The 26,662-nt window shown below is 40.7% G+C and overlaps 1 protein-coding gene across 1 annotated transcript; it reads left to right on the plus strand.

Annotated features, from left to right (window-relative positions):
• Positions 1-1,364: 1,364 nt before the first annotated feature.
• Positions 1,365-10,692, plus strand: FXN (frataxin). Its single transcript, XM_082497393.1, has 4 exons — positions 1,365-1,451; positions 2,810-2,930; positions 6,908-7,005; positions 10,387-10,692. Exons 1-4 carry the CDS (start codon positions 1,414-1,416, stop codon positions 10,538-10,540), a joined length of 411 nt encoding a protein of 136 aa, XP_082353519.1. The 5' UTR covers positions 1,365-1,413; the 3' UTR covers positions 10,541-10,692.
• The last annotated feature ends 15,970 nt before the right edge of the window (positions 10,693-26,662 follow it).

A 26,662-nucleotide genomic window follows, 5' to 3' on the forward strand; every position in this document is an offset into this window, starting at 1 on the left:
CCCGCAGCCTTTGCTGTACTCCAGAGCTGTCCGCTCGCTGTTTTGCTTAACTTTCACAGTTGGAGAAGATAGGGACTGGCCAACCTTAGCAGCGGGTTTGGTACGCGGAGGGGCAATACCACCAGTATGATGGTAGCGCCGTGTTGGCTGCCTCAAGTCATAAATTCAGGTGTGAGCACACTGACAGAGTCACAGCCTCGGTCTGCCCAGAAACTGGACGTATTTATGGTCTGGTAGCTTTTGATCCCAAGTGTTCAGCGTTAAAGAAATACTAAAGGGTACGGTCAAAAGCATGTAGGCATCCGTGTGTATTTTGTCAACCTGTATCAGCAAAGAGTTTGCTGTTCTTGATCCTTCATGTCCTTGTCATGGCTTTGGACTAGCAGAGCAGTTCATCTGCAATGCCTGAGGACAGGTGTCAAACCGTATGCAGAGAGGTGTTTTGCCCTCATATGTGCTCAAAGAGGGACTGTCATAGTTCCTTTTTAAATGTCACTTGATTTTCAGCTCAGTCTTAGTTTTCAAAACCTTGTGCAAGTATACAAAAGGCAATCAAGAATGCTATCGTGCTCTGCATCCAAAAATATATACCTTCATAGCCCAGGTTAAGAAGAAAATGCCTTTCATGCTGTCTTTCTTGGCGGAAAGCAGAAGTGCTTCTCTGTTAGACTAGGGCATTGACTTTATTTTTATCCGTGCTGATGTGCTTCCCCTCAAAGGGGTTGCCTGTTTTGCTCTCTCGTCTTCTATTGCCAGTATCTTGATACAGCTTTTCTGTAAGTTTGATTTGTTTTTTAAAAGGTTTGTTGGTTTTTTTTTTTTTTTTTAAACGGAAGAGAAATTATAAATGAAGCAGCTTGTTTTACAGAAGAGATCTAGAATGTGAAGTGTGATGTTAGCTCTTTTTTAAGTAAGGAGAATTCAGGGCTTCTGTTTATTTCAGCTGAATATATTCATGCTTTCTGTCAGAGAGACACAAGTTGTTGATAATGAAGCATCAGAGTAGTGGATATTTGTGAAAATCTTGGCCTAAGCCGGTAGTCTGAAGTTGCTCAGTAATTCTGCAGTAGAGCAATAGAAAAGAAAACAGTGCTTCTCTTCCCTAGTTTGCTATTTTATGAATAAAATGCCTTTTTTTTTTTTCTCATTAGTTTGTATCAGAAGACAGGGGTATTCTAGATTGCCTCCATCATCCAAGGACTAAAGCTGCATAATTCTTTCCATATTAGCTCTGTGATATAGAATATTTTACTTGGGGAGGATGGAAAGGTCTTCAAGGATCCATTTTATTTATGTGACAAATATGTAATATATAATTCTTCATGTTTTAACTTGTAACTCCATTTTACTCATGCTTGCTTTCAACAGCAATTACAATATACTTCAGAGGTTACGTGCAAGACTGTTCAGTTCATGAATTTAAGAAATGCAGGAACTCTGAATGACACAAGGTAAGTTTTATTTTGAGATACTCATGAAAATATCGTCTCTGCATTTAAAAATAACTTCTAGACATGGTGAGATTATCGAACTAATGTAATGTTGATATGATGATGTAAAGGAAAAGTACCGTTTTAGCAAAAAGCATTATGGGTGAATTTGGGAAGTCACTTAGGAAATAATTCATGCACCTAAACGTAGGTGTCTAGCACTGTTTCACATATGTCAGTGTACATGAAATTTCTGCTTGCGCTGAGAGAATGTGACATAGTACCTGTCACAGACTTCTTCCCTTCTGATGGAGGCCCAATGAAGGATTGTGCAGATGTCTAAAATGGCTCTTACCATTAAGTACCTGAACTGCACCCTGAACCAGTACATGAATCCTGCCTAATCCTAAGCATTTCCGTTCTCCATGCCCCTAGGTGTTTCTGTGATGTCCCTCACATAAGTGGCATAGAATGTATTTCAGTAACTGGTTAACAAGAAATTTTTTATTTAAATTATGTTCTGTATCATCAGCTGGCAGATACTGAGTCACCATAGTTCATAGTAACTGTTTATTGCTATACCCATTAGCAAAAACTGAAATGATTTCACTGAATTATCTGTTGCTAGAGATACCCATCTATGCACTCAGTTAAAAGCTGACACTGATATGGATGGCAAAAGTTACGTGATTTAATTTCATTTGGTTAATTAAATTGACCTAGGCTTTGTTCCCACTAACTTTTTCTACTTACCTAAACACGGTAACAGAAGCAGTCTCACAAGTGCTGTAAGCCTTACGTAATGGCTACAAGCATGCTTTGAGACTTTCTGAAGAAGGTATATGTATGCATCAGTTTGTAAGTACACTTTAAATAGCATCTCATTACCAGGCTGCAGTGGTAATTCCATTTGACAAGTCAAATGCTGTATGCAGACATGGCATGTGATATTTAAGTTTCTAAACTGCTTATAGCTACAGTGAGTTTCTTAAAGTCAAATGACATATGCTTCTAAACAGCAGATGCTTGTCTATATTTGTAGAGTTCAAAACTAAGTAATTCTTGCACAAAGTCCTTTTATGAAAATGCCTTATTTTGAAATCTCTGTCCACTTAGTACACAGGGGTCAGTATATCTGAGGAAAGAAGTACGTATTTGTCAGTTAAGAGATCTCAACTACCAAAATTTCAAAATTCCACCTCCATTTATAAGGTGGATTGTTACCTGCATTACCTTAAGAAAAATGACTACTTGCTTCATATGATCATTTCATGGTTACTGTTTCCTCCGAGGTCATGGTCTTGATATGTTTTTATTATAGGGAAAATACTATCTTCCATGTTTTTCCTCCTAATTATGAGCTTGTATATCATTTGTAGCTCTTTAGATGAGACCACTTACGAAAAACTGGCTGAAGAAACACTGGACTCCTTAGCAGATTTCTTTGAGGACCTGACAGATAAGCCTTTTACCCCAGAAGATTATGATGTCTCTTTAGGGGTACGTTTTAAACATCCTATTACCTCTGTAATTATTGTAGATTTTTTTTTTTCTTTGAAGGGGAATTTTAAATTAGTCACCTTAGTGCCAATGCTTAAAAGACAATGATTTTTTACAGCTTTATTGTTAAAATATGCCTGTTTATACTGACTGGAGCGACTATTCTGGTAAAAAGTGGCACATGTTGTTGTATGATTTGACGATTTAAGATGTTTAGTGTATAGAGAAAGACGTAATATAGAATAATAAATGAGCACAAGAGGAGACCGAAACCAGTCTGTAAATTTTTCTAAACATGCATAGACCTCTATTAGGAGAGGCCTACATGGCATAGTACGTGTACATCACATGTAACTGGTAGAGCAGTTTCTTTGATTGCTCTCAGTACTGAGAAGCAGTGTTTGTCTTGACCAGGTAGAGTACGTTTATCCTGGCTTTACTGATGACAGCCTGTGGTGGAAAGAAGCCACAAGAGGATGCAGTGTTTGCATAGGTGCTTGCAAAAGTGAGACCAGAGCATTACATGTGGAGACGGCCTCTGTCACAGGAGACACTGGGTGGCTGCTACCCTGATAATTGGAACCTATAATAAGTCAGACACTCAAATTCTTTTACAGGAGTGACAGACTCAGATTAAAAACGTCCTTTCTATTTGCATAGGGAATTTATTAGTATTATATATGATTCCTGAAGTGGTTTGTATGTTACAGCCCTCTACATGACTTGGAGGACAGTGCAGTTTCTCCCTATGCTGCCATCTGTAACACAAGTCATTCACTACTGCATGTTTTTTGAGGTCACATAACTGCTGCTACCTCTTCACGTCTTACCACAAGGAGGTTGCTTTCTATTAGTTTTCTATTAGTCAGTTAAGTTTTTATGCTCAGGGACATTGAAGCAGGTGTTTTGGGTGGCACTGTGCAAAACAAAACCCCACCCAAGCCTGTAGTTTTCGGACTTGCTCCTGTGTAACTTTGTCATCATAATGTTCATTCTTTATTTCTTATAGCTAGGTTAGAAAGTATCGTATCGTTAGCAGGTGTCTGCTGTTGCCCTTAGCAAATACTATTTGTTGCTTTAATTAAGTATGCAGTTAATGTTATAGCTAATTGCTTTTCCAGTGAAAAGCAAAGAATTGTTTAACCATTGCTATTCAGTATGTTTTAGCAGCAAATCAGCGGCTATTAGCCTGATTTTAAAAGTTTAGGACTCTCTAAGAGTCCTGATTAGCAAAAATATTATAATTTACCTCTTTAATATTCTTAGATGCTTCATTACGTGAAGGTGATGAGGCATCTTATGTTAGAATTTTATCTCCAGCCACTGCATGAATGGATTGTGTTTGACATTGACTCATTGTGAGGCTCAAAAAGAATTATTTTTACATCCATCTTAATTTTTACCAGTGCTCCTTTGCTGCATAGACTGTATGATGACATCATAATATGTTGTCCTTTCTTTTAAGAGCGAAAAGTTTAAATAGCACCAAGTTTACCAAAGCTAATTCCGAACAAACGAGGCTAGTGCTATAGCGAGCCACAAGGTGGCGAACGTGATAAAGGCCTGTTATGCCTATGAATTAGGAACTTGATTTCTTCGTGCAATTTACATCTTCGTGTCCAGGGAGAAAAATCTCTTTTGAAGAATATTCTTGTTACCAGGAGCTAACAAACATTCACCCAGTAGTACAAAATAAATACAGTAGTATATCTTAAAATATGGTAAAAATATCTTGCAATTTAAGTTCTTAAAAACTCAAGTTGTATTTTCTAGTATTTCTTAATTATTGCAAAATGTATGGGAAAACGTTTTAAACACAGCATTAGAAGTTAACCTTTAATTTGCAGTGACAGAGCAACAATACTCTCCAACAGCTGACCCATAATGTAAGCAATAGTATAAATTTTTTATTAACTCTTTGGAAGCCTATTTACGTATACTGTTTCTGTAGCATGCAGCATAACATCATGGTGAATACTTAATATGGCACTAAAGAGCATGTAGAAGAATAGTGAAACCTTTATATCGCTGTTCAGGCCTACTCCCCCGCCTGTTGTTATTCTGCTGTATCTCTACAGATCTAACACCACTGAGATACAGAAAAGTTTGAATCCTGACAACTGGAGAAGTAGCTTGTTCTTGTCTTTCTCTGCATGAAACCAATATCCAATTAATGTAACTGGCAGAACAACCTGATGGCAATATTAACCAGGGGAGCCTTCTCTTTTTATTTTACTGATCATAGATATAAATTGCTTAACAGGTACAGAAACAGCATGGAAACAAAGGTAAAAAAAATTGGACCTTGAGAGTATTATTTCATGGCTCATGATCCTTGAGATATGTCAGAAACCAGTAACACTGAGTTACTTTGTACAGGAAGAAAGCTCTAAGCTGCTGCCTATGCTACAGAATAAGTACGCAAGTAGTAGGTACTCACAAATGACAGTATTGTTTTCTCCACAGTAAGTGTTTCATAGAATCATAGAATGGTTCAGGTTGGAAGGGACTTTGAAGATCATCTGGTTCCAACCCTGCTGCCATGGGCAGGGACACCTCCCACCAGACCAGGTTGCTCAAAGCCCCATCCAACCTGGCCTTGAACACCTCCAGGGATGGAGCTTCCACAACTTCTCTGGGCAACCTGTTCTAGTGCCTTACCACCTTCAAAGTGAAAAATTTCTAATATCTAATCTAAATCTCCCCTCTTCCAGTTTGAAGCCATTCCCCCTTGTCCTATCACTACATGCCCTTGTAAAAAGTCCCTATCTCCTGTAGGCCCCCTTTACGTACTGGAAGGTCTCAATAAGATCTCCCCGGAGCCTTCTCTTCTCCAGGCTGAACAGCCCCAACTCTCTCAGCCTCTCCTCACAGGAGAGGTGCTCCAGCACTCTGATCAACTTTGTGGCCCTCCTCTGGACCCGCTCCAACAGGTCCATGTCTTTCCTGTGTTGGGGGCTCCACAGCTAAAGTGTTTATACATAGCAAATAGACATAGCAATGATAGTAACTCCAGTGATATCTTCTGTCTAAAGCATGAAGAGTGTGACTCCCTTAAAGAGACTTTATTCTGCTATAGTGCTTGAAGTATTTGAGAAACTGTAGATTAAATATGATTAACCTATCACCTGAATCATGAAACTGTATTCTGTAGAGATACCCATTTTAATTAGCATAATTCATATTATTTGTAGGTTAACTCTAGTCCAAGTAGTGTTGTTCTTTTAAAGTTAGGACAGAAATATTTTTGTCAGACTTATGCATGCTTTTCAAATGCGCTTGTGAAAACATCAGAGTTGTGAATCATGTTGTCAGTAAGAAATGTGAGTAAGGAATAGAAAATAAATGCTCTGTAGGATAGTGGTCTAAAGCTGGCATACCTAAAACAAAGCAGATCTCATGGAGTTTAGAAGTGGAACATTTTTGAGGTATGATTCAGGATCTAGACACTTCATCAGAATTACTGAAAAAAATAATAGTGTTTATTCACTGGGAAACTGTTAAGAGTTACTTAAGAAAAGTTAGGTAAAACTGCATGGCTCAGGAATCTAGCAATGACCCATAAAGCTTGTTGACTTTGAACCACACCAGTTCTGCATTGTTTATGAATAGAAAATGTTATTGGATGATGTTTTAATCCTCGCAAAATGAACTAGCAGTCCTTTCAAGATGACAGGTCAAAGCTCAAGAGTATTATTTAAGTAGTGCCATTGTGAGTGGTGCAAATACACTAAATCAAACTCTGACCAGTAGGTTTAAAGTCTAGGTCAGACTGAAAGATATGCAGGTTGTCCTAGGTATTAACACAAGTTTTTGATACCTAGTAATCATTCTTCCAAGCTATTACTGTTTGGGAAATAGTTGGGAATGTGATACAGATATGTAAGTTTCTGTTTATCTACTGTGGATGATGTAATTCTTGTCAAGTAACAGGATGCATTTTTTTAATTTCTCGCTTATTTTCTTTGTGTTTTAAGAGTGGAGTTCTAACAGTTAAATTAGGTGGAGACATGGGAACATATGTCATCAATAAGCAAACACCAAACCGACAGATTTGGCTGTCCTCACCCACTAGGTAAGTTATATGTAAGTTAGTTATGTAATGTCTGCAAACTGTATGGAAATGTACTTCTCCTTTTTTATAGCACAGCACAGACTATGTAATATCCTTTTCAGAAGTAGCCCTTTTACTCAGTATATTCTCAAAACATGATATAATGTAAATGTTCGATAATAATTTGGTACAGAGGTTTGAGGCACAGAGCAGTATACTGGCATACTTAAATTAATCCAGGAAATGTGCAATATAGAATTTTCATACCCTGTTCCGGTCCAAAACCACTGCCTACTCATAGAAAAAATAAACAGCCATGACTAAAACCAAAACAAAACAAACAAAGCTTCTGCTGGAAAAAAAGAGTGATGATGATGTTATGATTTAAACTTCTCTTTGTATTTAAACAGGGTGGCTCCTTCCCCTTTAAGCTTGTGGGATTTCCTGCCTTATATGTTTATGCGCTCTCCCACTGGTTGTTTTTGTCAAGCATCTGCACTTTATGGGAGCCTTGGCTAGCTGTTCCCTCTGCCTTCTCTAATGCTGTGTGTTTTGATCCATTCCAGGTTTTCTGGTTGGTTTCAGCGGGGAGGGCAGCCAGATAATGTGGGAAGATATTGTAGCTGTCTCCCCCCAAAACTTGCATTCTCTGCCAGTACCCTGCAGAAAGAACTGAGGGAGTTGGTCAGTGTTACTGGGGGAGGAACCAGCTAGCTGGGAAGTATGAACATTCCCAGTAACTACACAGGCATACTTCTTGAAGTGTTGTTCAGAAAGAATTTACTGATTGCAAACCCGGGAATGGTTTTGCAGTAGTAGGATTCTGCAGTAGGGTTTGTGTTGGGGGCAGAGGGGGAAGCACAGTGGAATTTAAAATTTTAAGAGAAACAATTTTAAAAGACATAAAATTTACCTAAAGAAAATTCTAACTGTGATTTAGTCTACTTATGTACTGGCTGGTGCACAGCATACTAGGTTAGTAAATTTTTTTCTACTAACTCCTCTCCTATCCCAGAATCCTTTTATTAATTAAATCATTTACTTAACAGGTGTATAACTTGCTAAGGCACCAGCATAGCAAGCTAACAAACTTTTTTATTTAGACAGATGCAGACTGTGTGTAGAATTTATTCATTCCATAGATTTGCAACAAGCATAATTTCCAAACCTTGGTTCTGCTTGAGGTGACTATAAGATTTTTGTATCATTGGCACAAAGGTTTCATCTATTTAGGAAAATCAAAATTCAGAGAATTCCTATCTGTTTGGAGCCAGCTGTAGTTGAGCTAAGGTGTACATGCTCCAGAATATGGAATTTGTGAAAAAAAGGTTAAACTTTTTTTTTTGGTTGCTGCAGTAGTGAATAAAATAACACAAGGAAAGAGATAAGCTTGAAAATTCTCTGACAGTGTTTTTCATCATCTGTGATGAAAAAAATGACTTGCCTACAAATATTAAGTTTTGTGCTTCCTGAAATGGTATTATGATAAACAGTGGTATTTCCTGAAATACGATGGTGCGTGTTCACTTACTTTCTAACTTCTAAAAACCAACTCCAGCAAATACTATATGATGTGGAATGACATATTTCTTAAGTACAATATACTGGGAAGTGAAAGAAGCAGATGTTACTGCCAGTGATCACTTGTATTGAATGTTATATTTGGGAAATTTTTACAGTAAACATAGAATCTTCAGTCTTTAAGAACATATCCCGAGGGAGACAAATTCTTAAGATGTGAGAGAGAGACATTTTCTTGAATTTTTTACCTGATTGCTACCATGCATCTATACACCAAAATGAACTTAAGCTTGTGTTTGTAAAGCTTTACTTAGTTGACAATCTAAAAAGGGGGGTGAGGGGGTATGTGCAGCCTGCTAGCAGTGTGATTGCAGTAATTGTATGTAGCTCCTTTGACTGAAAAGACTTTTCAACCTTACACAGCATCTCTTAATAATACCTTAATGTGATATTTTAATTCTTCTCTCTTATGGTTTAAAAATGTATGCAGACTTTCCATGAGAAATATATTTAGTTTGTATTTAACTTTGTAGTTATTTTATAGAATTCACAAGATACTTGCTTAAGTTATTAATTTAAATGACAAAAGAAAAATCACATTTGTACAGCATTTTGGAGATTCAGAGAACTAGAGGTGTTTCATATGCTAAATTTATCACTGGTATTTACTACGTAACATTTAAAAACAGTTAAAATAACTTACGCATTTTTTTGTTGTTGATTAAATGGCTTGTCTTAGCCTGATTTTCATGAATGGCTGCATCCCATTCTGTCATTCTCTAGGTGCAGGACAGTAGAAACATACACTTGCGCTGCAAAGACAAAGGAGTGAGAAATGCATAGTAAAGTAACTGAAACACATAATTTCAATTCCAAATAGTTACCAGTTCATATACAGCAAGTGAGATTTCATGGAAGTGACTTTGATTTGTGTTTGCATTTGTGACTTCTCACAGTTTTCTTAGTGGTTGGAAAGTTCTTCATTTGAATGTTGCAAGTAATTCAGGATATTCAAGGTTCAGATTAGTGTTTATGTTTGTAGAGAACCTGCAGATTGTTCTTGTTTATATATAGGATAGTCTGTTTTCTAGCAGACCTTGTGCGTGGATTGTCTGAGTTCCAAGGCATTTTGTCCTACAAGTTCAAGGATAAGACTGATGGTTTGTCTGTTTATCCCAGGTGACCATTTCATTCTTTTTTCTTAGTTTCTGAGGTTAACAGTTGTGAGTGCCTTTCAGTCATTCTTCTGTTTCAGATGTGGAGAATTAGGTGGATAGAAAGGTCTGGAATGGAACCCACGTGTTCAAGTTTTTTTCTTGATACCTAATGTAGGCCTGAAAAATCAAGCCAACAAGTATATGATAGCACAGAGGAAAATAGCATTTTAAATAGAAATCTGCCACATGCCAGTATATTGGCTTTCAGCTGGTAAATTCTTTTGTTGCTTCTAAAAAGAAAGTGAGAATGATGATCTGTGTTCTGCTGTGCTTAGAATATCTGCACGACTGCTGCAAGAACTAATCAATAGCATTAATTCTACATTATAAAAATATCCCTTGTAATATTTGTGTGCAAGAAAATTACACAGGTGAGGGAAGAAGGGGGTAAGGGAACAAATTGGGAAAATCGGTGCCAAAAGCAAGAGCTTGTGTCCGCTGGGAGTGACTGATGCATCTTGTTACCTTTCAGATATATTTGTTGGATGGCTCAGCAGTTCCTGGCAGATCTGGCCTTTTCTGTTCCACTTCCCCGGACTGCCCACCAGTCCTTCTTCACGCTGTCTGTTCCTTTTCCTGCATGCTCTCCGGGGTATATTATAAATTCAGGTTTCCATCAGCTCCCCATGAATAACCTGTACTTACACAGCGTTTTGTTTTCTAGTGGGCCCAAACGCTATGACTGGACTGGACGGAATTGGGTGTATTCTCATGACAGAGTATCCCTTCATGAACTACTATCAAAAGAATTTTCAACAGCGTTAAAAACTAAATTGGATTTGTCCTGCTTAATATATTCTGGGAAAGAAGATACTTGATATTCTACCTCATGGAAGTTTAAAGACTTTAACCACAAGCCAAGCCTTTCCTTGGTGTCTGATGTACCTGAGGTTAATTCTGCTGTTGTTTTTCTTGACTTCACTATGTTGTGCAACAAAGATGGAAATAATATATTTTTCTCTAGTGCTCATTCTTTGGGTTTCTGTGTCACTGCTTGAATCTATGTCCATGTAGTACAGGTAGTTGAGGTCACCCTTCCTGTTACTGCATTTCTTACTTTCTTACTGGAGAAGTCAGTCATGACACGTCTGTAAGTCTTGTTTGGATGTAAGGACTGACCCACCTGGTGACTTCTCACCAGCACAGAAATGCTAAACTTCTTTTGATGAGACATTCACCCACACCAAGAAATGCCCGTGAATTGCATTCGCGTAAGTTGTGGTACTGTGAATGCATTGAATTAGAATTTGTGGCTATTGCAAGGGAATAATGCATCACAGTCAAATTGAACATGTCATAAACAAAATGACTGTGGCAGGTAGAAAGTTTTCATTTTGTGTAATGCATGCAGTAAGAGTTTATCTCTCAGTATTGCAGAACTTGCTCTTTTCTCTAAATTATAAATTCTGGTTTCTTTCACATTAGGATTTTTTTTGAGCTAAACTTTAAATTACTTAGGTTTCTGCATGGTTGTAAGCATCATATGGAACTGGAAAGGCTGGTATGTGAAGTTTAAGCTGTGCAGCACTATCTCTGCAAACACTTCGTTCTGTTACTGTGCCATTTCTCTTTCTGTTCCTTTTTGTTCTTCAAAAAGTAAAAATACGTAATTTATTGACTTTTTTTTTTTCAGTTGAGCAAAATTAAGGTACTCTCACGGTAGCAAAAATTTGCACTGATTTTGTTCCGCTGCATTTCTTAAGTAAGTGGGCTTAGATTATCCATTTTCACCATGCTACAACAAAGCTGCCCTTTGTACTGTGTTGATGCAGAAACTTTTGCCTTTTTGCTTCTTAGAATCAAGTACGGTACTTAAGCTGATGGAGCTGTCTTTTTCAGGCTGTTAAAAAATGAGAATGAAATAAATTATATACATGGGATCTTAAGCCAAAAAACTTTAGAAGAAATGGTGAACTGCAAGAAGAACACTTCAACACTGGCACTGTTGTGTTATTACCACTGGTGGTTTTTAATTGCCTTTAAAATGGAAGCACAAAGTTTTTGACTAATTCTTGAGGAAACAGTTATACCATACTCTTATAAATAGTTTATCACTGTATTAAAAGATGTTCAGTGCAAACTGTTTTTCTTCTTGGTTCCTCTGATGCTTGTGGTTACTTTGGCATGACTCTCTGGCTTGCCAGAATTACTACACACGTGATTCATTTTGTCATTGAAAAACAATAGCTATATAGTATTGTTGCCCAGTATTTGCATTTAAAGTATAAGCATTGTTACCTGCTATTTCCCACTGTTAAATGGAGAGTAGCATTTCACTGGAAGCCGCTCTTGGTTAATTGTGCACAGTTTGCGTGTTTTTCAGTCAAAATAAAAAATACGACAGTTAACTGAAATTTCAACTCTACTGAATGAGGTAAATACAATGACTACTAACTTGTATGAGGACAAGAGTAAAAGATGTTTTGGGTTTTTCTTAAACAAAGGAAAGCTGCAAATAGAACATGTTTTTACTGTTTTGAATTTAGAACACTGAAAATAATTTACGGCATGTGGAAAACTATAGTATTTAGCTCAATTTCCTAGGAGTTCATATAGCTATTTAAACACATTTGTATGCTTGTTAACGACTTGATATTTGAATCAAGGATACTTCCTTGATACTCCTAGTTCTTCTTTTGCCTGTTCACATACAGCTTGTGTAGTTATTTTTCTGATTGACTTTTCCAAAAATTATTTTCTTAAGTAATTTGCATGCATCATATTCACTAACATGCATATGATTCATATTTTACAGGTTCCGTCTCCATTCCCTTGTGTCTTACACAAATGTTTATACCAGAATAAAGTTGCATGTAGAATTCTTCATTCATTAGTTAAAGGTGCAATTTCAGGCTATGATGATAAAGACCGCAGACACGCGCGTGTTGTTTTGAATTCTTTGTGTTTCTTAGATCACTTACTGGGAAAGATTCTGTTCAAAATTTGGCCAATCAGGGAGGATTTTGTAAGACCACTTAAGCTTTCACATTTGACATGCCTTCCTCTTCATCCATAATGCTACTGCTATTTATGAAAACAATTTCCTGGTTTTAGGTATCTGAGTAACAAATGGGTTTAATCTAACTCGTGAAGATAAGGAGTGTCAGCAAGTTAGAATGAGTTTTATCTCAGTGTACAAAATGAATCATAGGACGTGACTCACTTTTTGCTCTCATACTTGCATCAAATTTTAAGTAAGGGCAAGGACTCGGTCAGCCATCATGCTTGTACAGCAGAGGCACAGGACGAGCTCTCATCCTAATGTCAGACTTTGCATATTGCCTCAAGACAAGTAACTCTTCTGTACCATTTTTTACTTCCGTAACTTACTTGAATGAGCAGATTGTTCTATGGTTATACACCTGACATCATGTCAATAGTTCTCTTGCTTCATCTCTCCCAAAACAAATAGCTGAAGGAAAAGTCTTTGATACATGCTACAGACAGTATCGATAAGAACAGCATTTTTCCCACAAGACCGTTGCTCCATCTTCAGTGAAGGGAAACACAGAGTACTTTTGAAAGACGAGTATTGGCATCGGTAGCTGTACTGGAGGTTCAGACTCAGCAGAGAAAGTGGTGTGTGTTGAGTTTTTTTAGGTATATCAGAGTTTTCGCCAATAGCTAATCACTCTTTCTGGTGACTGTTGTATTTTTCTGCTTCTGGCCTACAGTCTGAAAGTCCCAGCACATCTAACCTTGCTAAAATTCATTGTTTCCTGTGTGCTAGTGGGTTCTTTTGAAGTCTGGATTGGCTCATGTAGTCAAGCTAAGCTTACAGCAACTGCTTGCAGTCCATATTGGTCACAAAATACTACGTTTGTCTGACAGGAGTTCTGTGCCTAAATGCTTGCCTGGTGTTTGTTGGTTCATTTTCTTCTGGACTTGTGATAATTTTAAAGAAACGTTACCTCTTCCCTGCAAGACTGTTCCATGTGATAAAATCATCCCGTCTTGTTTCCTTAGAATTCCCAAAGTCTTTCAGAAGCTTCAGTAAATGGAATAAAGACCTGTCCTGAAGAGGTGGTAGCCGAATAAGGGAAGGGGGATTCGCAGGGAGGTGTGTGTTAGATAACTTTCAGCTCCTGGTTAATGGTTGAACTCCATGATTGTGCTAAGCAGCTCTGGAATGTGTGGGAGTCCTGGGAAGGAAGGCAGAGGCTTGCCAAAATACCTGGAAGAACATTCAAAACAGAAAAGGAAGCATGGGAGGGGCAGAAGCAAAGGCTATCAGGAAGAGATTAACTTTGCCCAACGGCTGATTTTGTTGGCAGGGCAAGGAAGGACTAGGGGCAAGCCGCATCATGTTGTGGCCCCTTAGGGGATGGTATTTTAAATTTACTGCACACCACTATTTATAACTGTAACCAATCAAACATGTTCTGGTCCATTTTGCTATTGAGATTTTAAATCTTTTTTTAAACTCCCGTTTAAAGGTAAGAAAAAGTTGTTTGGAATTCCATCCTCCTCTGTCCCAAACTGTCTTTTCTGTAAACTGTACTGTTGGCAGTTGTAGAACAAAGGCAAGATTCATGACCTCTACCAAAGGAGATGGCCAGCAAAGGCTGTTTTGCTGGCGGTAGAATAAACAGCACTATGAACAAGTACAGTTTTTTAAACATTGATTAATTACAAACTTTTTTGGGAGTTCACGTTAAGGAAAGACAGACAAGTTTAGATAAGGAAACAATAGATATTTAAAACAAGTCATATAACGTTGCTGCCCTCTCCAATTTGCTGAATTGTTTTAAAAATTGTGTTGTGGTAATTATGCTAAGTGATCAGTATTACAATGAGTAATTTTGTAAGCATTGTTAATTTCCAGATGTAGGCTCTTCTGCTAGCCATCAATGTTCCCTACTGTTCTAAAAAAAAAAAAAACAAAAAAAACCAAACATTAAATATGTCAATAGTATTACTCCTTTTCACAGCATTTTAGAACCATTAACCAAGGATGGTAAGGCCACTATTACAACAGCAGCTTCAGAAAAAAAGGAAAGCATTTAGAGAACAGACGAAGTTTCTAAACATTCATTAAGGGGAACAGACACCCAGCACAGTGTAAAACAAATAATCTGACACATACCTGGAAGTAAGACTAAATTTCCACTCCTCATGCCTTGATTCTGCCTGAATGCAATATTGTATTACATGCTGATTGCTGAGCCTGTCTATTGCTGACAGAAAACTTCAAGTTACTGAAGTAGTCCTTTTTTTTTTTCCCCTCGGTTTTGCTGTTTGCGGCTTTCAGGTGGCAACAGCCACTCGAAAACTACTGTATGCACATGCGTGTTAATAATTAACTACAGCTACAAGCAGGCGTTTTCAGTACAGCGTCTGAATGCAGTTTCGTATTTGCTGTCAATAAAATAGGCTCTTTCGGTGCCTCCTTCCAAAGTCCAGCACCCTCATGAAGAACACCGTTTGCATTCCTTATCTTAATTTCTGTATGAGCCGTACTGCACAAACATCATCTGCACCTAACAAGGAAGAAGCCAATCTGAGTTGGGAATGCTGTGGGAATCTAGAATATTTTAGCGACTGCTGAAAAAAACGCCTGCCCTTTCACACCGGCAACTCGCAGCAAACCAGAAAACTTGTAAGTAGATACTTGTTTCACGGGGCTGATACCGGGGGAGAGTACCGCTTAGTTTTAGAGGGGCTTGGATGGGGTTTAACCGCCCGGGAGAGCAGATAAGGAATTCTTGGTGACGTACGGTGCTGCACAACGCAGAAGAAACACGACTCCCAAGAATCCCGTCGGGGCTGTTTGGCCTTCTTCCCCCATCTCATTTCGGCTGCAGGACCACCAGTGATACGGGAAAGCTGACACCTGTGGAGTGCCAGCCTGAAGCGCAGTCCCCTTCGGGGAAGTTGAGATTTCGGGGAGGGTGGCTGGTACGACTGGTGGGGTGACGCTGCGTGTGGCGGCCCTGAGAACGGAGGTGGTCGGCTCACGGCCCCGTCTCCTGCTCGTCGCGGGGGGGCGCTTGGGCTGCCAGCGATAGCGGGGACGGCCCCGGCACCCCCTGCACGGTGGGCGCGTTGGCCGTCGCTCGGGAGTGTAGTAGGGGCGGGGGTAGGAGAAAACAGGTTGGGAAGCACAGGTGGGACACTGCGCTGTGGCCTTAAACGCCACTTCGGAGGTCTTCCAGATGGAAAAGTAGAGGTTGGCGACGATCCCAAGTTTCTCACAAAACGTTGAAGTAAACTGAAAACCAACCAAACAAACAAACAAACAAAACAAAGGGGCAAAGGCAGGGCAGGGTGACAGTGCCGCGGTTTGGGCCGGGGTGGCCACTGAACACCGAAAGCAGCGGCGCTGGCGAAAGGTCTCCGCGGCCGCGCCCGCCCGGGCCCTGTGGCAGCGGCCGTAGGTCGGCTCTCCGCTGCGGGCAATGCCGGGCGGCTAAGGTAGGCCGGGGGGCAGAGAGAGCCGAGCCCCCCTCTCGGAAGATGGGACGGGCTGCGAAAAGCCGGAGCGGGGGTGTGTTAGGCGGCCGGGGCGGCCCCGCCGCGGTGACTCAGCGGCGCGGAGTACCGGGCTGCAACCGGTATTTCCTGTTCCCCCACCCGCCGCGTGTGAGTGCGTGTGAGCGCGGGGGAGCGCGGCGGTCACCCCGAACTGGAGGGGGCGGGGGGCGGCAGCAGCCGCTGGTGGAGCCCCTCCTGTGGGGGAAAGGGGGAGAGCGCCGCCCGCCGCGTCTGCTGGCCCGGCCCGGCCCGGCCCTCCCCTCTCCTCCATTCTCCTCCCCTCCTCTCTTCTCCCTTCTCCTCCCCTCCTCTCCGCCGCCACCGCCCCACCTGGGGGCGAGGCCGGCACCTGCGGGAGCCGCCCCCGCCGCGTCCCGCAGGAAATCGTCCGAACTCGGCAGGAGCGGCCGCAGTGGACCCGGACCCGGACCCGGACCCAGACCCGGACCCAGACCCAGACCCAGACCCAGACCCGACCTCGGTCGCACACTCGGGAGTCGGCATTGCCGTCGCAGCGCGCTGCGGGACGGCGGGTAGGGCTGAGGGCAGGGTCGGGCGCGCAGTCCCGGCGCCGGGCCGCCTCCCGGGACCTCCGCTCCCGCTCCCGGACGCCGCTGCCGCCGCACCGGGGCGACCTCTGTGAGCAGGCGAGTATCCCGCGGGGGGCGGGCTGGGCTGGGCTGCCCCCGGCTCCGTGCCTCCCCGCCGCCGCGCCTCCCCGCCGCCCCCCTCTCCTCGGGCAGGTGCGGTGTCCCGCCCCACCCCAACCCCCGTCCGGCGCCACTGCTGCCGCCGTTCCCCCGGCCGCGCTGCGGGGAAGAGCTGCGGGACTTCTCCCTCTCCCCTCCTTTGTGTGCTTTGGGTTTTTCCACACACGCTCCCCCCCTCTCCGCTTCATTCCTCGGGCGCGCTTTGCCGCCTTTGTCCGCGGGAGCCGAGGCGAGGGCTGCTCTCCCGCCGCGGGGACCCGACCGGCCCGGCCCGGCCCGGCCCGGCCCCGCTCCGCTCCGCTCCCGCCGCGCTCACCCCCCCCCCCCGCCCCGCACCTGGGGCGAACCAGGATCGGGTCCGGGATCGGCTTTTCCCTAACGGGATTAAGCGGCTCTCGGTGACTTTTTCCGTGCTAAGTACTTTCCGGGAGAGTGCGATACGACGTGGGAAGCGGGGGAGATGTCACCGGTGCGTCAGGGGTTTCTTTACCCGTATTTTGTTCCCTCGGGAGAGGCGGTCCCCCCCCGGGCAGGCGCACACCCCCGGCGGCGGGGGCTCGGGCGGCCTTTGTTACACACTGAATTCCTGAAATCTTTATGTTGGCACATCCCGAGTGGATTCCAGCCGTGCCTGGGGCTCTGGCTAACTGGGTCAGGGGAAGTTTCAAGTTAACAGAGAGTTGTAAAACAAAGGACGAGGCCGTTCCCGCAGCCGGACGCTTGACGGCCCGGTGGGAGTGCCTCGGCATCGGCCTCCTTTGCCATGCTGCAGCCCAGGTACCTCGGATTTGCACCGTGGAGTGCCAGGGCTCACCTACCAGTGGCATGCGCTTGCTTCACTAGAGAATTCTGCCCTTCCCTCCCTTGCCCCTGCTTGAAACCTGTTTCCTCTGCGTGTTTTTCCAGGAGGAAAAAGTACGCGCTGTCTGAATGTACGTGTAAAGGAGTCCTGTACTCATCTTTCAGGTTGGTTATCTGAGAACTCTTCGTACCTCCAATGTGGCTTTCTAATGGTCACGCGCTTAAAACAGCTGGAATCTCTGAATAACCTGCTCCCTAGTTTCGATTTTATGACCTGGTGTCGAATCCAGCAGCTGGGACAGTGTCTGGAAGCTCACAGCTCCACAAGCTGTGGTCCAGCAGAGGCCACCAAAAGTCTGCTTTGTTTTAACCTTTGGATGCGATTACCAAGGTGGTATGGTTTGAAACAAATTAAAATGACTTCTCTTTTGCTCAGCAAAGTTTTATTTCAAAGGTTTAGGACTGTGATTCGCCTGTGGTTCAGAGAAAAGAAAATAAAACCAGAGGTGTGCTATGACTGATAAAATTGCTTCTTTTGTTTCTGAAGCATTCATAGACTAAGGATCCATCTGTAAGCTCTTTTAAGCAGTGACCCTTGTCAGGAGCCATGAGATCTGTACGGCAAGGATGAGGTACTGGAAAGCATAGGAAGTTTGGTTGTGTAAATTGATACTCTTTGATTGATCATCAGGCTGCCTGAAGAGACTTTGAAGTGCTTTGCATGTAGTAAGCATGTGTGTGCCGTTTAGACACAGCCAATAAGATTTATACTTAGTATAGCCTAGTGCTTTTGAGGGATTTCATCAGGCTTCAGAGGAACCTTTCTGCATGTATTTGACTTTTAGGTGAGTTTACTGTTATAATTGCTTCCAGACTGTTATATGCAAACATATTCTTATGCACTAAACACAGCATTCAGGTAGCGGTAGTGACTCCTCTTCCTTCTGCAAAAGGAAGGCACTATGGATTGGAGAAACTGTGTATAACTTTAATTGCTTTCTGCATTGCCCTGTATCACAGTATCAGTAACTGCTGCTGCGCTCACTGCTGCTACATTGGGGTTTTATGAGACTAAAGATGAGTGTTACGAATTATTCAGTGGGGTTAGGATGATCCCAATACTTTGCATGAACTATAATCTCAACAGAGCTCTTCAGAATGAAGCATCGAAGTAATTAAGTGTCTGATACTTTTTTGATTGCTTAATCCTCCCTTTCCTGGTTTAGTGTCTTCTAAGGACAACCAGGAAATCTTTCTTAGTGATTAAAATAATGTTTAGACACTGACATGGTTCACAAAATGGGATGTGTTGTACCTTTATAAAACCTAGATGCTTAAAAGCATCAGAAAGTTGCTGGATCATAGTAACCCTCAACTGGGAACTGGCCTAATATTCCAGGACTACTTCAAAGCTGCTTTTAACTTAGAGCAAATTTAGATGATAGCATTTCTGTGTGTGTGTTTTAACAGTTACCAACATTGTCTGTCTCCAGAACTTCCTTGTAGGGTAAAGGAAATCTCTTGTTACGAGCCTGTTCTCTTTTTAATTGCTGAAATAACAGTATTTACATTCTCAAGGATGGTGTAACTTCTGTCATGCCTTAGCTGCACTGGTTGCATCCTATTGTAGTAATCCTGGAACCAGTCATTCTAATAACAGAGGAAAGAAAGCACCGGTATACTGCTACAGTTTGTTGAGGTTAGAGATTTTCAAGTCCAGTTTATTTTCAGACAGGTGTGAAAATACTCATTGGTGGGAAAAAATGAATTTATTAAATCTAACAGTTGATCCTTGATATCAGCTGCATACGGCTTGCCTGTGAATCTTAATCCCAAATTGCAGTGGATTTCTGTGAACTTTAGAAGACTCCTCAAAAATGAGACAATCTATTTGTAAAACAAACATTTATGGCAATAAGAATACAGGGCATAATTTTTAGGCCTGTCTTCTAACATGTGGATCTTGCCATAGTGAAGAGTGTTTGCAAATGGTGAGTTGCATACAAAGATTTCAGCACTGAAGTATGACTAGTTTTGCATGGCCATGCTGACATATGCACACCACTGAATGTCGTCTTTCACAGTTAAAGGTTTGGTTTCAGTCCCGTGACCAAGTACTTCAAGTTGTTTGGGAATCCCCAGAGAAGTACTTGGGTTTAATTTCTATACAGATTTCTCTCCCAGATGCTTTTGACAAAATAGAGCCATTCAGCCGCGGGGTACTTTTCTCAGTTATCTGAACCTATCTTCTTCCTCAGAAAGAGCAGCACTTTGTTAGATCCTTATGTCTCCTCCAAGTAAGGTGTGCTTACTTCTTGTCCCTGGAGTCTTTGGAGCCTTCTGTTGTCCTTTAATGGTCTTTTTTACCAGTACTAGAATTATCCTAGTCCCTAGTCCTACTTCAAAAAGTAATTATTTTTTTTTTAATAGGTAAATTGTGATTTAGAACTTGCTGCAATTATATTTTTTCTTTTTTTATTTTTTTTTAACCAAGCAAAGCCTGCATTTAACAGTAGAGGGCTGAGGTTATTTTTTACTTAAGTATTAAATAACTAACACAGGTACTGACTGCAGTATGGGAATCAAACAGCTTCATCAGCGAAGACCACTCCAAGTCATTTCACAACTTAAACTATTAATGTTTGGGTTCTTTTTCAGTTGTTTTGTTATTTTTTTTTTTTGTTTGTTTTCTTTTAAATCAGATAATTGCTTTTTGAAAGTCCATATTGCTAGGGATTATTGTAGATTCCTGTGTCAAACGAGAACGCAGACTGTGGCAACTCCTTTCTGTCCAGTGTTAAGTGACCCTTGCACTTGTGAACATATTTAGGATGTTTATGATCCAAGCCTAGTAATGATGGAGTGAGCTGTGGGAGCTCCAGTCTCATATCTTGTACAGCATCTACCCTGGTGTGTATTCATCAGCTGCAGGCTTTGTTTTTAGGAAACACGAGCTACCCAAGTCTTCCTGAATTTAGGTCAGCATTGCCATTGTGTATCTGAGTGTCAGAACCTCAGATAACTGTGGTTCCTAACCTAGGAAGAAAATGAAACTCATTAGTGCTGTATTTTCACTTGAAAATGTGACAATGACATACAAAAATACTGTGTAATACAATAGTAGGGCCAGTAAGAAGTGTGCAAGGCAAAATATAAATTCTCTTCTGTTCTGATTTTTTCCCAGTGCTTGCTCCCTTTCTGCGCTCTTGTCTTTGCTTCTGTTTTGCACCAGCAATCCAGAACTGCTTTTGAGAAACTTCTTTTTGCTTCTTAAAGGTATGCAGATTATCTTGGGTGTGACCTACATACATGTGAAATGTCAGATTCAGGGTGCTGAGTTAGGTGTGGGTATATTTTCATTAAGCTAGGCATGAGTTCAGATGTTTTGGACCACTTTGGATTTTTCCTCAGATTGGCTCAATAATGCCTCTTCCAAAAGCATTTTGTTGTCATTACTCTTTCATAACAGACTAGTTCTTTAACGTCAGCCTGCATTGTATTGATAAACTAAGCCTGAAGTCAACAGTGTTCAGCTTGATCTACACCAAGGTTTCACATATTTGTTCAAGCTATTTGTTTTTTGCCCCTGTTAGTTGGTTTTTTTGTTTGTTTGTTGTGGGTGTTTTGGGTTTTTTTTGGGGGTGGTGGGGTTTGTTTTGGGGGTTTTTTTTTGAGACATTAGAGAAAACCCATAAATCTTTCCTGCATGTCACTGTTAACAGCAAGGCTGGCTGTAGTCTGACTTGCTCTCTCTATTCTAACATCTGCTTCATCATCTAGCTCTGCTTAATAGCCAGCAGATTTGACTGCTGGTGTCTCTAGCCTCCTTAGCACAACTTTGTATAAGCTGATTCTGTGAATCTCCAGAAACATATGGACTGTTCAGGCAAGGGGCGATCTCTAAGGAGGGGCCAAAAGCGACTGCAATCAGTGAAGCTGTGTGAAAGAAGTTTCCAGGTCCTCCTTTTCTCTTTCCTTGAAACCATTCCCACCCCCAGTCAGGCTTATCCTTGATGCTCCTTTGCCTCAAGATTGTTTCAACAGATCAAGCTTTACAGATGCATTGCTTGTTTTTCAAGCTATTTATTAGCTATATGGCCCAAAAAACATGTGCATGTTCTGGAAGTCAACAATTGTCTGTGATAGATATTCTTGTCACCTGAGAAAAAGCACGTAGGAAAAGACCTTTGTTTCTTCGCTGCCTGCATGAGAGAATTCTTTGGTCTGTAGGTGTTACAAAGAATTTTTGTTGAGCGATGAGAAAGAAGAGAATTTTGCCTCTTTCCAAAGATGGAAAGTAATTTGTGGCTAGGTTGGGCAATGTTTTTCTCCTTTGTTGTTAGGTCTGAAGTGACTGAAGATGTCATCATGCTTCTGTCATCAATTTTTACATGAAGTACGCTCTACATCTAATTAAGGGAGTATGACTCTTGTTTTCATCTGTCAAGGATTAGAGCAAAAGGAAGTTTTCGCTTTGATGTCATAAATGTTTCTTTAATGCAGAAAAGGGCTTCTGTCATTCTTTCCCTACTCCCTGAAATAAGTCTTACTTTACAAACCATCCTCTGCAGTTGAGTCTACAGTGTGAATGAAAATAAGAAAACTTCACAACTGCTTTTGCAAAAGTCATCTGTGGAGTTTCAGCTGGCTTGAAATCACTGTCCCAAGACTGAACCTTCCTCCCCCCCCCTCTCCCCCTGCCTCTGTTTCAGCTAAGGAAGCACAGAAAAGAGTAGGGGATGTTGTAACAGGTAAAGAAAAGCTGACAGTTTTCACAGAGCCTCCTTTCCTTATAGCCAGTGTGGCTTGGTAAGGCTATGACTTATGCTGCATTGTGGTAATGTACCAAAAGGCTTGGAGCACATCAGTTTGATAGAAATGCGCATTACTGGATTTTCTTTGTTTTGTAGACTGACTAGTAATTAATGTGAGAGATCTGTAGGAAAAGGTTAGCAGAGAATGCAAATATAGCACATAAGCAAAGAATCTTTTTAGCTGAACTGTGAGGCAGCTTCTTGCTGTTATCTTTTTGGATATGGCTGAGGAACATGAGTTCCTGAAGTCGACACAAATATTTTTCTTAACAGTTTAATTCTTAGGTTATGTTTGTTCACTTGTGTGTTCCCAGTTAGGAAAATTGCGCTGTGTTCTTTCCAATAAAACTTGGTGTTCGTTCTTCCTGAAAAAAATACAAAGCCAGAAGAAGGGGAGTGGATGATAACTCTCCGACAGGAAACAATGGATGAAAGTATGTTTTAGACCTTTTGTTTGCTCTGCAAAAGCCGTCATTCACTAACAATGGGTGTGCTAGCAGCTTTGAGTTTCTGTTTTCGACTAGAGTTGAAGGAAGTTGATAAACTGTGAATCAGTCTTACTCCCTCTAGGTATCTGGAGATTTCATGAACCGTTTAGCCAAAAGCAGTACTTGGCAGTAAGTTGTGCTTATTGCCTGAGCTTGGCTTCTCTGTGTATAAGGCTACTTGTGGAGCATCTATTCTAGTCAGAATTAATTGGCTTTGCCCAAAGAGACAAAAGATGGACCAGAGCTGCACCAGATTTTTTTAGACATAGGACTCTGGCTTTGAAAAGTACTCTGTGTTTTTTTTTTGTTGTTGTTGTTGGTTTTTTTGTTGTTTTTTGTTTGTTTGTTTGTTTTTTATAAGAGCTGTTTCTTAGATCTATAAGGGGAAAATTTAGGGTTAAAAAATAGTGTTAAGGGTGGGACAGAAAGAAGTACCAAAACTTCATAGGAGAAATTGTGGTCATACTGATGTCGCTAACAAAACTGACTTTGAGGAAAGACTGGATTTTATCAAAATGTTTCTGTGTTTAAGTAAAATTGAATATTGTCATGGACTACTACAGTCAGAGGGTTCTTAAATACTGGCATGGTCAAAAAACTGCCCACTTCTTACCTTGTCTTTTCCTAGTCTGTACTGCCTTTGCAGTAGAGCTGCCAAAGCTCTCAGAAGTCAGGATGCATGCAGGCTTAATGACATTAGCTGTGCTTGCAGACTTCTAGTAGTACTTCGCTTTCCTAAGCTCTTTAATACTTTGTACACAGGTGTTTGAAGTTGTAGTTAAGACCTGGAGAAGTAAATTGTTTAATTTCCTTTCTGTGTTTTTAATGTATCAATCAATTTCCTTAATATATCATACATTTTCAGACTGCATGTTCCTTACGTGTTAGTATGCAACTAGGTAGGTGAAAACTAAATTCTTCCCTCTGACAGTTGTTTGTAGTGGTACTCCTTGAATCTAGAAAATACTTTTTTTTTTTTTATTTATTTTGCTCTCCTAAGATCAGTCCCACAGATTACTATTTGGTAATAACTTGAGAGAGTTCAGTATGTGCATGTGTTAACATAACCTACACATTTGGCTGAATATTAAACACCAAATACAGGTAACACAGGATTGTAAGTAATATAGGACCTACCAGTGGTTACACAAATCTTGTTAAGAGCTGAATATCTTACAGTGTAAATAATGAAAACTTGTGGGTTTCATCTCAGCAGTTTCTAAATAAGTAGCATGCAATACAAAGTCATCCCAACAGAATTACAGCTATGTCCCCTAATACTAGGGAATAAGTAAAATGCGCAGTTCACAGCGGGAGTTGTAGCTGAAGTCTTCAGTCTTTGCGTCCCATCTGATCACTTTACATTTTTATCTATATTACTGCATAAGTACATAATATTTATGTAATACACGTAATTATAGATAAAACATTCATATCTTACTGTCTTAGTATCTAAGTAGCATTACAACAACATTTTCTTAGTTGGTAGTTTTGCAATCAAGTACATCTCTCTTAATCCTGCAGTTTAACGGTGCTGTAGTATTTCCAAAATGTCACTGTTACTTTAACAGGTACATCTGTCTCCACCTTTGTAGTTAGTACCTGAGGTTTTTGCTATGCACAGTTACTTACCTCATGGCTAGAACAATTTTGGCACTGAAAGTGGCTTCCTGCATTGTGTGAGGCACATTTGAATGACTAGTAGATATCACAATGGGAGTCTTTAGCTTGCTTAATTCTCTACAAGTCATGTAAGGAAATGTTTCTCCATACCTTTTCTGAACAGATCAGATAAATCCCTTGTAACACTTGCGATGTATGGAGCTTTCTGGTCCTGAGAAGAAAAGTTGAAGCAACAGCTATTTTTGTCTGTCACAGTGTCTAAAACAGTCTCAAGTTTTCTGTGCCCATCTCTCTTATTCCCTGGATAGATTTGACAGAGAAGTTACCTAGTGCTCCATTAGTACTTGAAAGATTATAGACAGCAGAGATTTAGCAAAGGATTAGTCAATTGGAGAGTGTGCATTATCCGGCCAGGCTTAGAACCGTGATTGTCTCTTCAATCATTTTCATTAGTGTCTTATTCAAAGATCGAATTATGTAACAATGACGTTTCAGGGGAATCTGGTAGGAGTTTTTCTTTGAATTCTCTCTCCTGCTAACTCTCCAAGCCTGGGAGAGGGGAAAAAGCATTATTTTTATGCTTCAAACTTGCAGCATGTTTTGAAAAGCAGCAGTTCAGATAAGTGAAGAGGCATGACTTCAGTTGCAGCATCTGCGTTTGGATGATAACTTAGTGTGGTGGAACTCTTGAGAGAGGCAGGATGCGGTACAAGAAATATATAACTATTTTAGAAGCAGCAATAGGTATTACTCCCCTTAACAAGAGGGAGCTGCTTCCTGAGGGTAGACATGCAAATCTGTGGAAACATCCAGGGTAAGTGTTAAAAAGCAATTGGTGAGTAACTGTGGGAAAACCTGTGCTCACCTTGAATCATGCCATTTTAAAACTTGTTATCAGGAAAGAGGAGAGTCATCTGTAAAACAGGTAATCTTTTTTTGTACCTTCCAAATGGTGTATCTTCTGCAGTTGTAATTAAACTTTGTGGTTTCATTAGAGATTTTATGTGCCTGTTGTCCTTGGCTAGTAGAGTAAGTAGGAGGTGTTATCTCTAAATCAGGAGTTTGCTGAAGAACAGAAAGGATGAACAGGTGTATACTCATCAGAATGAAAATGCAATTATTGTTTTGTGTTTATTATTTACTACTAACCTGATGCGTGTATGTCTGCATTCCCCTTCTCCCACATTTAAAAACATACATATTTTCATTTTATCCTCGAAAGAACCAGCAGCTTCCAAAGGTGGAAGAGAAAAACACTTTGTGTGTGTAACTTTCCTTCTATGCTAGGAAGGAGTTCATCATACTTAGGAACACTGTTTCCCCGAAGGAAACTTTTAATTATTAAAAGAGAAGTCAATTAAGGCTATTAATGTTCAAAATGTGAAATACTGAGCATTCTGGTTTTGTTAAAAACAATCCGGAATGCTTTCTTGTACCACACAACTTGAGTATTAGGCTTCAGAAAATTCTTTCTGTTCATAACTATTTCCCTCAAAAACTTAGGTGTCTTCACAGTCCTTCTAGTCTCTCTTATTGTTGTTATACATCAGAACGCTGTCGCCTTCTTTCAGATGTTGCAGAGGAGTGCAAAATGTGAGAGGCTTTTGTTCAAGAGATACTAATGTGTTTCTGCTGGTGGAATAGTTTTGTGTAAGCAAGACTTCAAAGAAAAGCTTGGAGTAAAACTGTGGCTGTTTGGCTATGACTGAACTCAGACTTGTCCTGTAATTTTTCCATAAGAGCATGTCCTGTAATGGTGGTAGGAACAGTAAAAGCAATTAAAATACAGTGCACCGTGTGATTTTTTTTTTTTTTTTTTTTTTTTTTTTTCAAAATCGCAAAAACTAGTCTAGAAAACATGCTGATGCCAACAGTTCCCAGTCTGTTATCAATACAAGTATTCTTCAAGTTGTTAAGTTTCTGGTATCATGTTAATGAGTGCTTGTAGGGCTTTTTGTTAAAAATTTGCCCATTAAAAGGAGTTCTTAGTACAATGTATTTGGACACAGGACAGTGGAGTGTCCTAGACT

This window comes from Vanellus vanellus (genome assembly GCF_965231255.1).
Source record: "Vanellus vanellus genome assembly, chromosome: Z".
In the NCBI taxonomy this organism is placed as follows: domain Eukaryota; kingdom Metazoa; phylum Chordata; class Aves; order Charadriiformes; family Charadriidae; genus Vanellus; species Vanellus vanellus.

Bases quoted from the DNA above. Each gene is read 5' to 3' on its own strand.
- FXN (XM_082497393.1), top strand. From the start codon at position 1,414: ATGAATTTAAGAAATGCAGGAACTCTGAATGACACAAG. The intron at 2,931-6,907 runs GTACGTTTTAAA...TTGTGTTTTAAG, and splicing joins ATTATGATGTCTCTTTAGGG to AGTGGAGTTCTAACAGTTAA. The intron at 7,006-10,386 runs GTAAGTTATATG...TTTGTTTTCTAG, and splicing joins TGGCTGTCCTCACCCACTAG to TGGGCCCAAACGCTATGACT.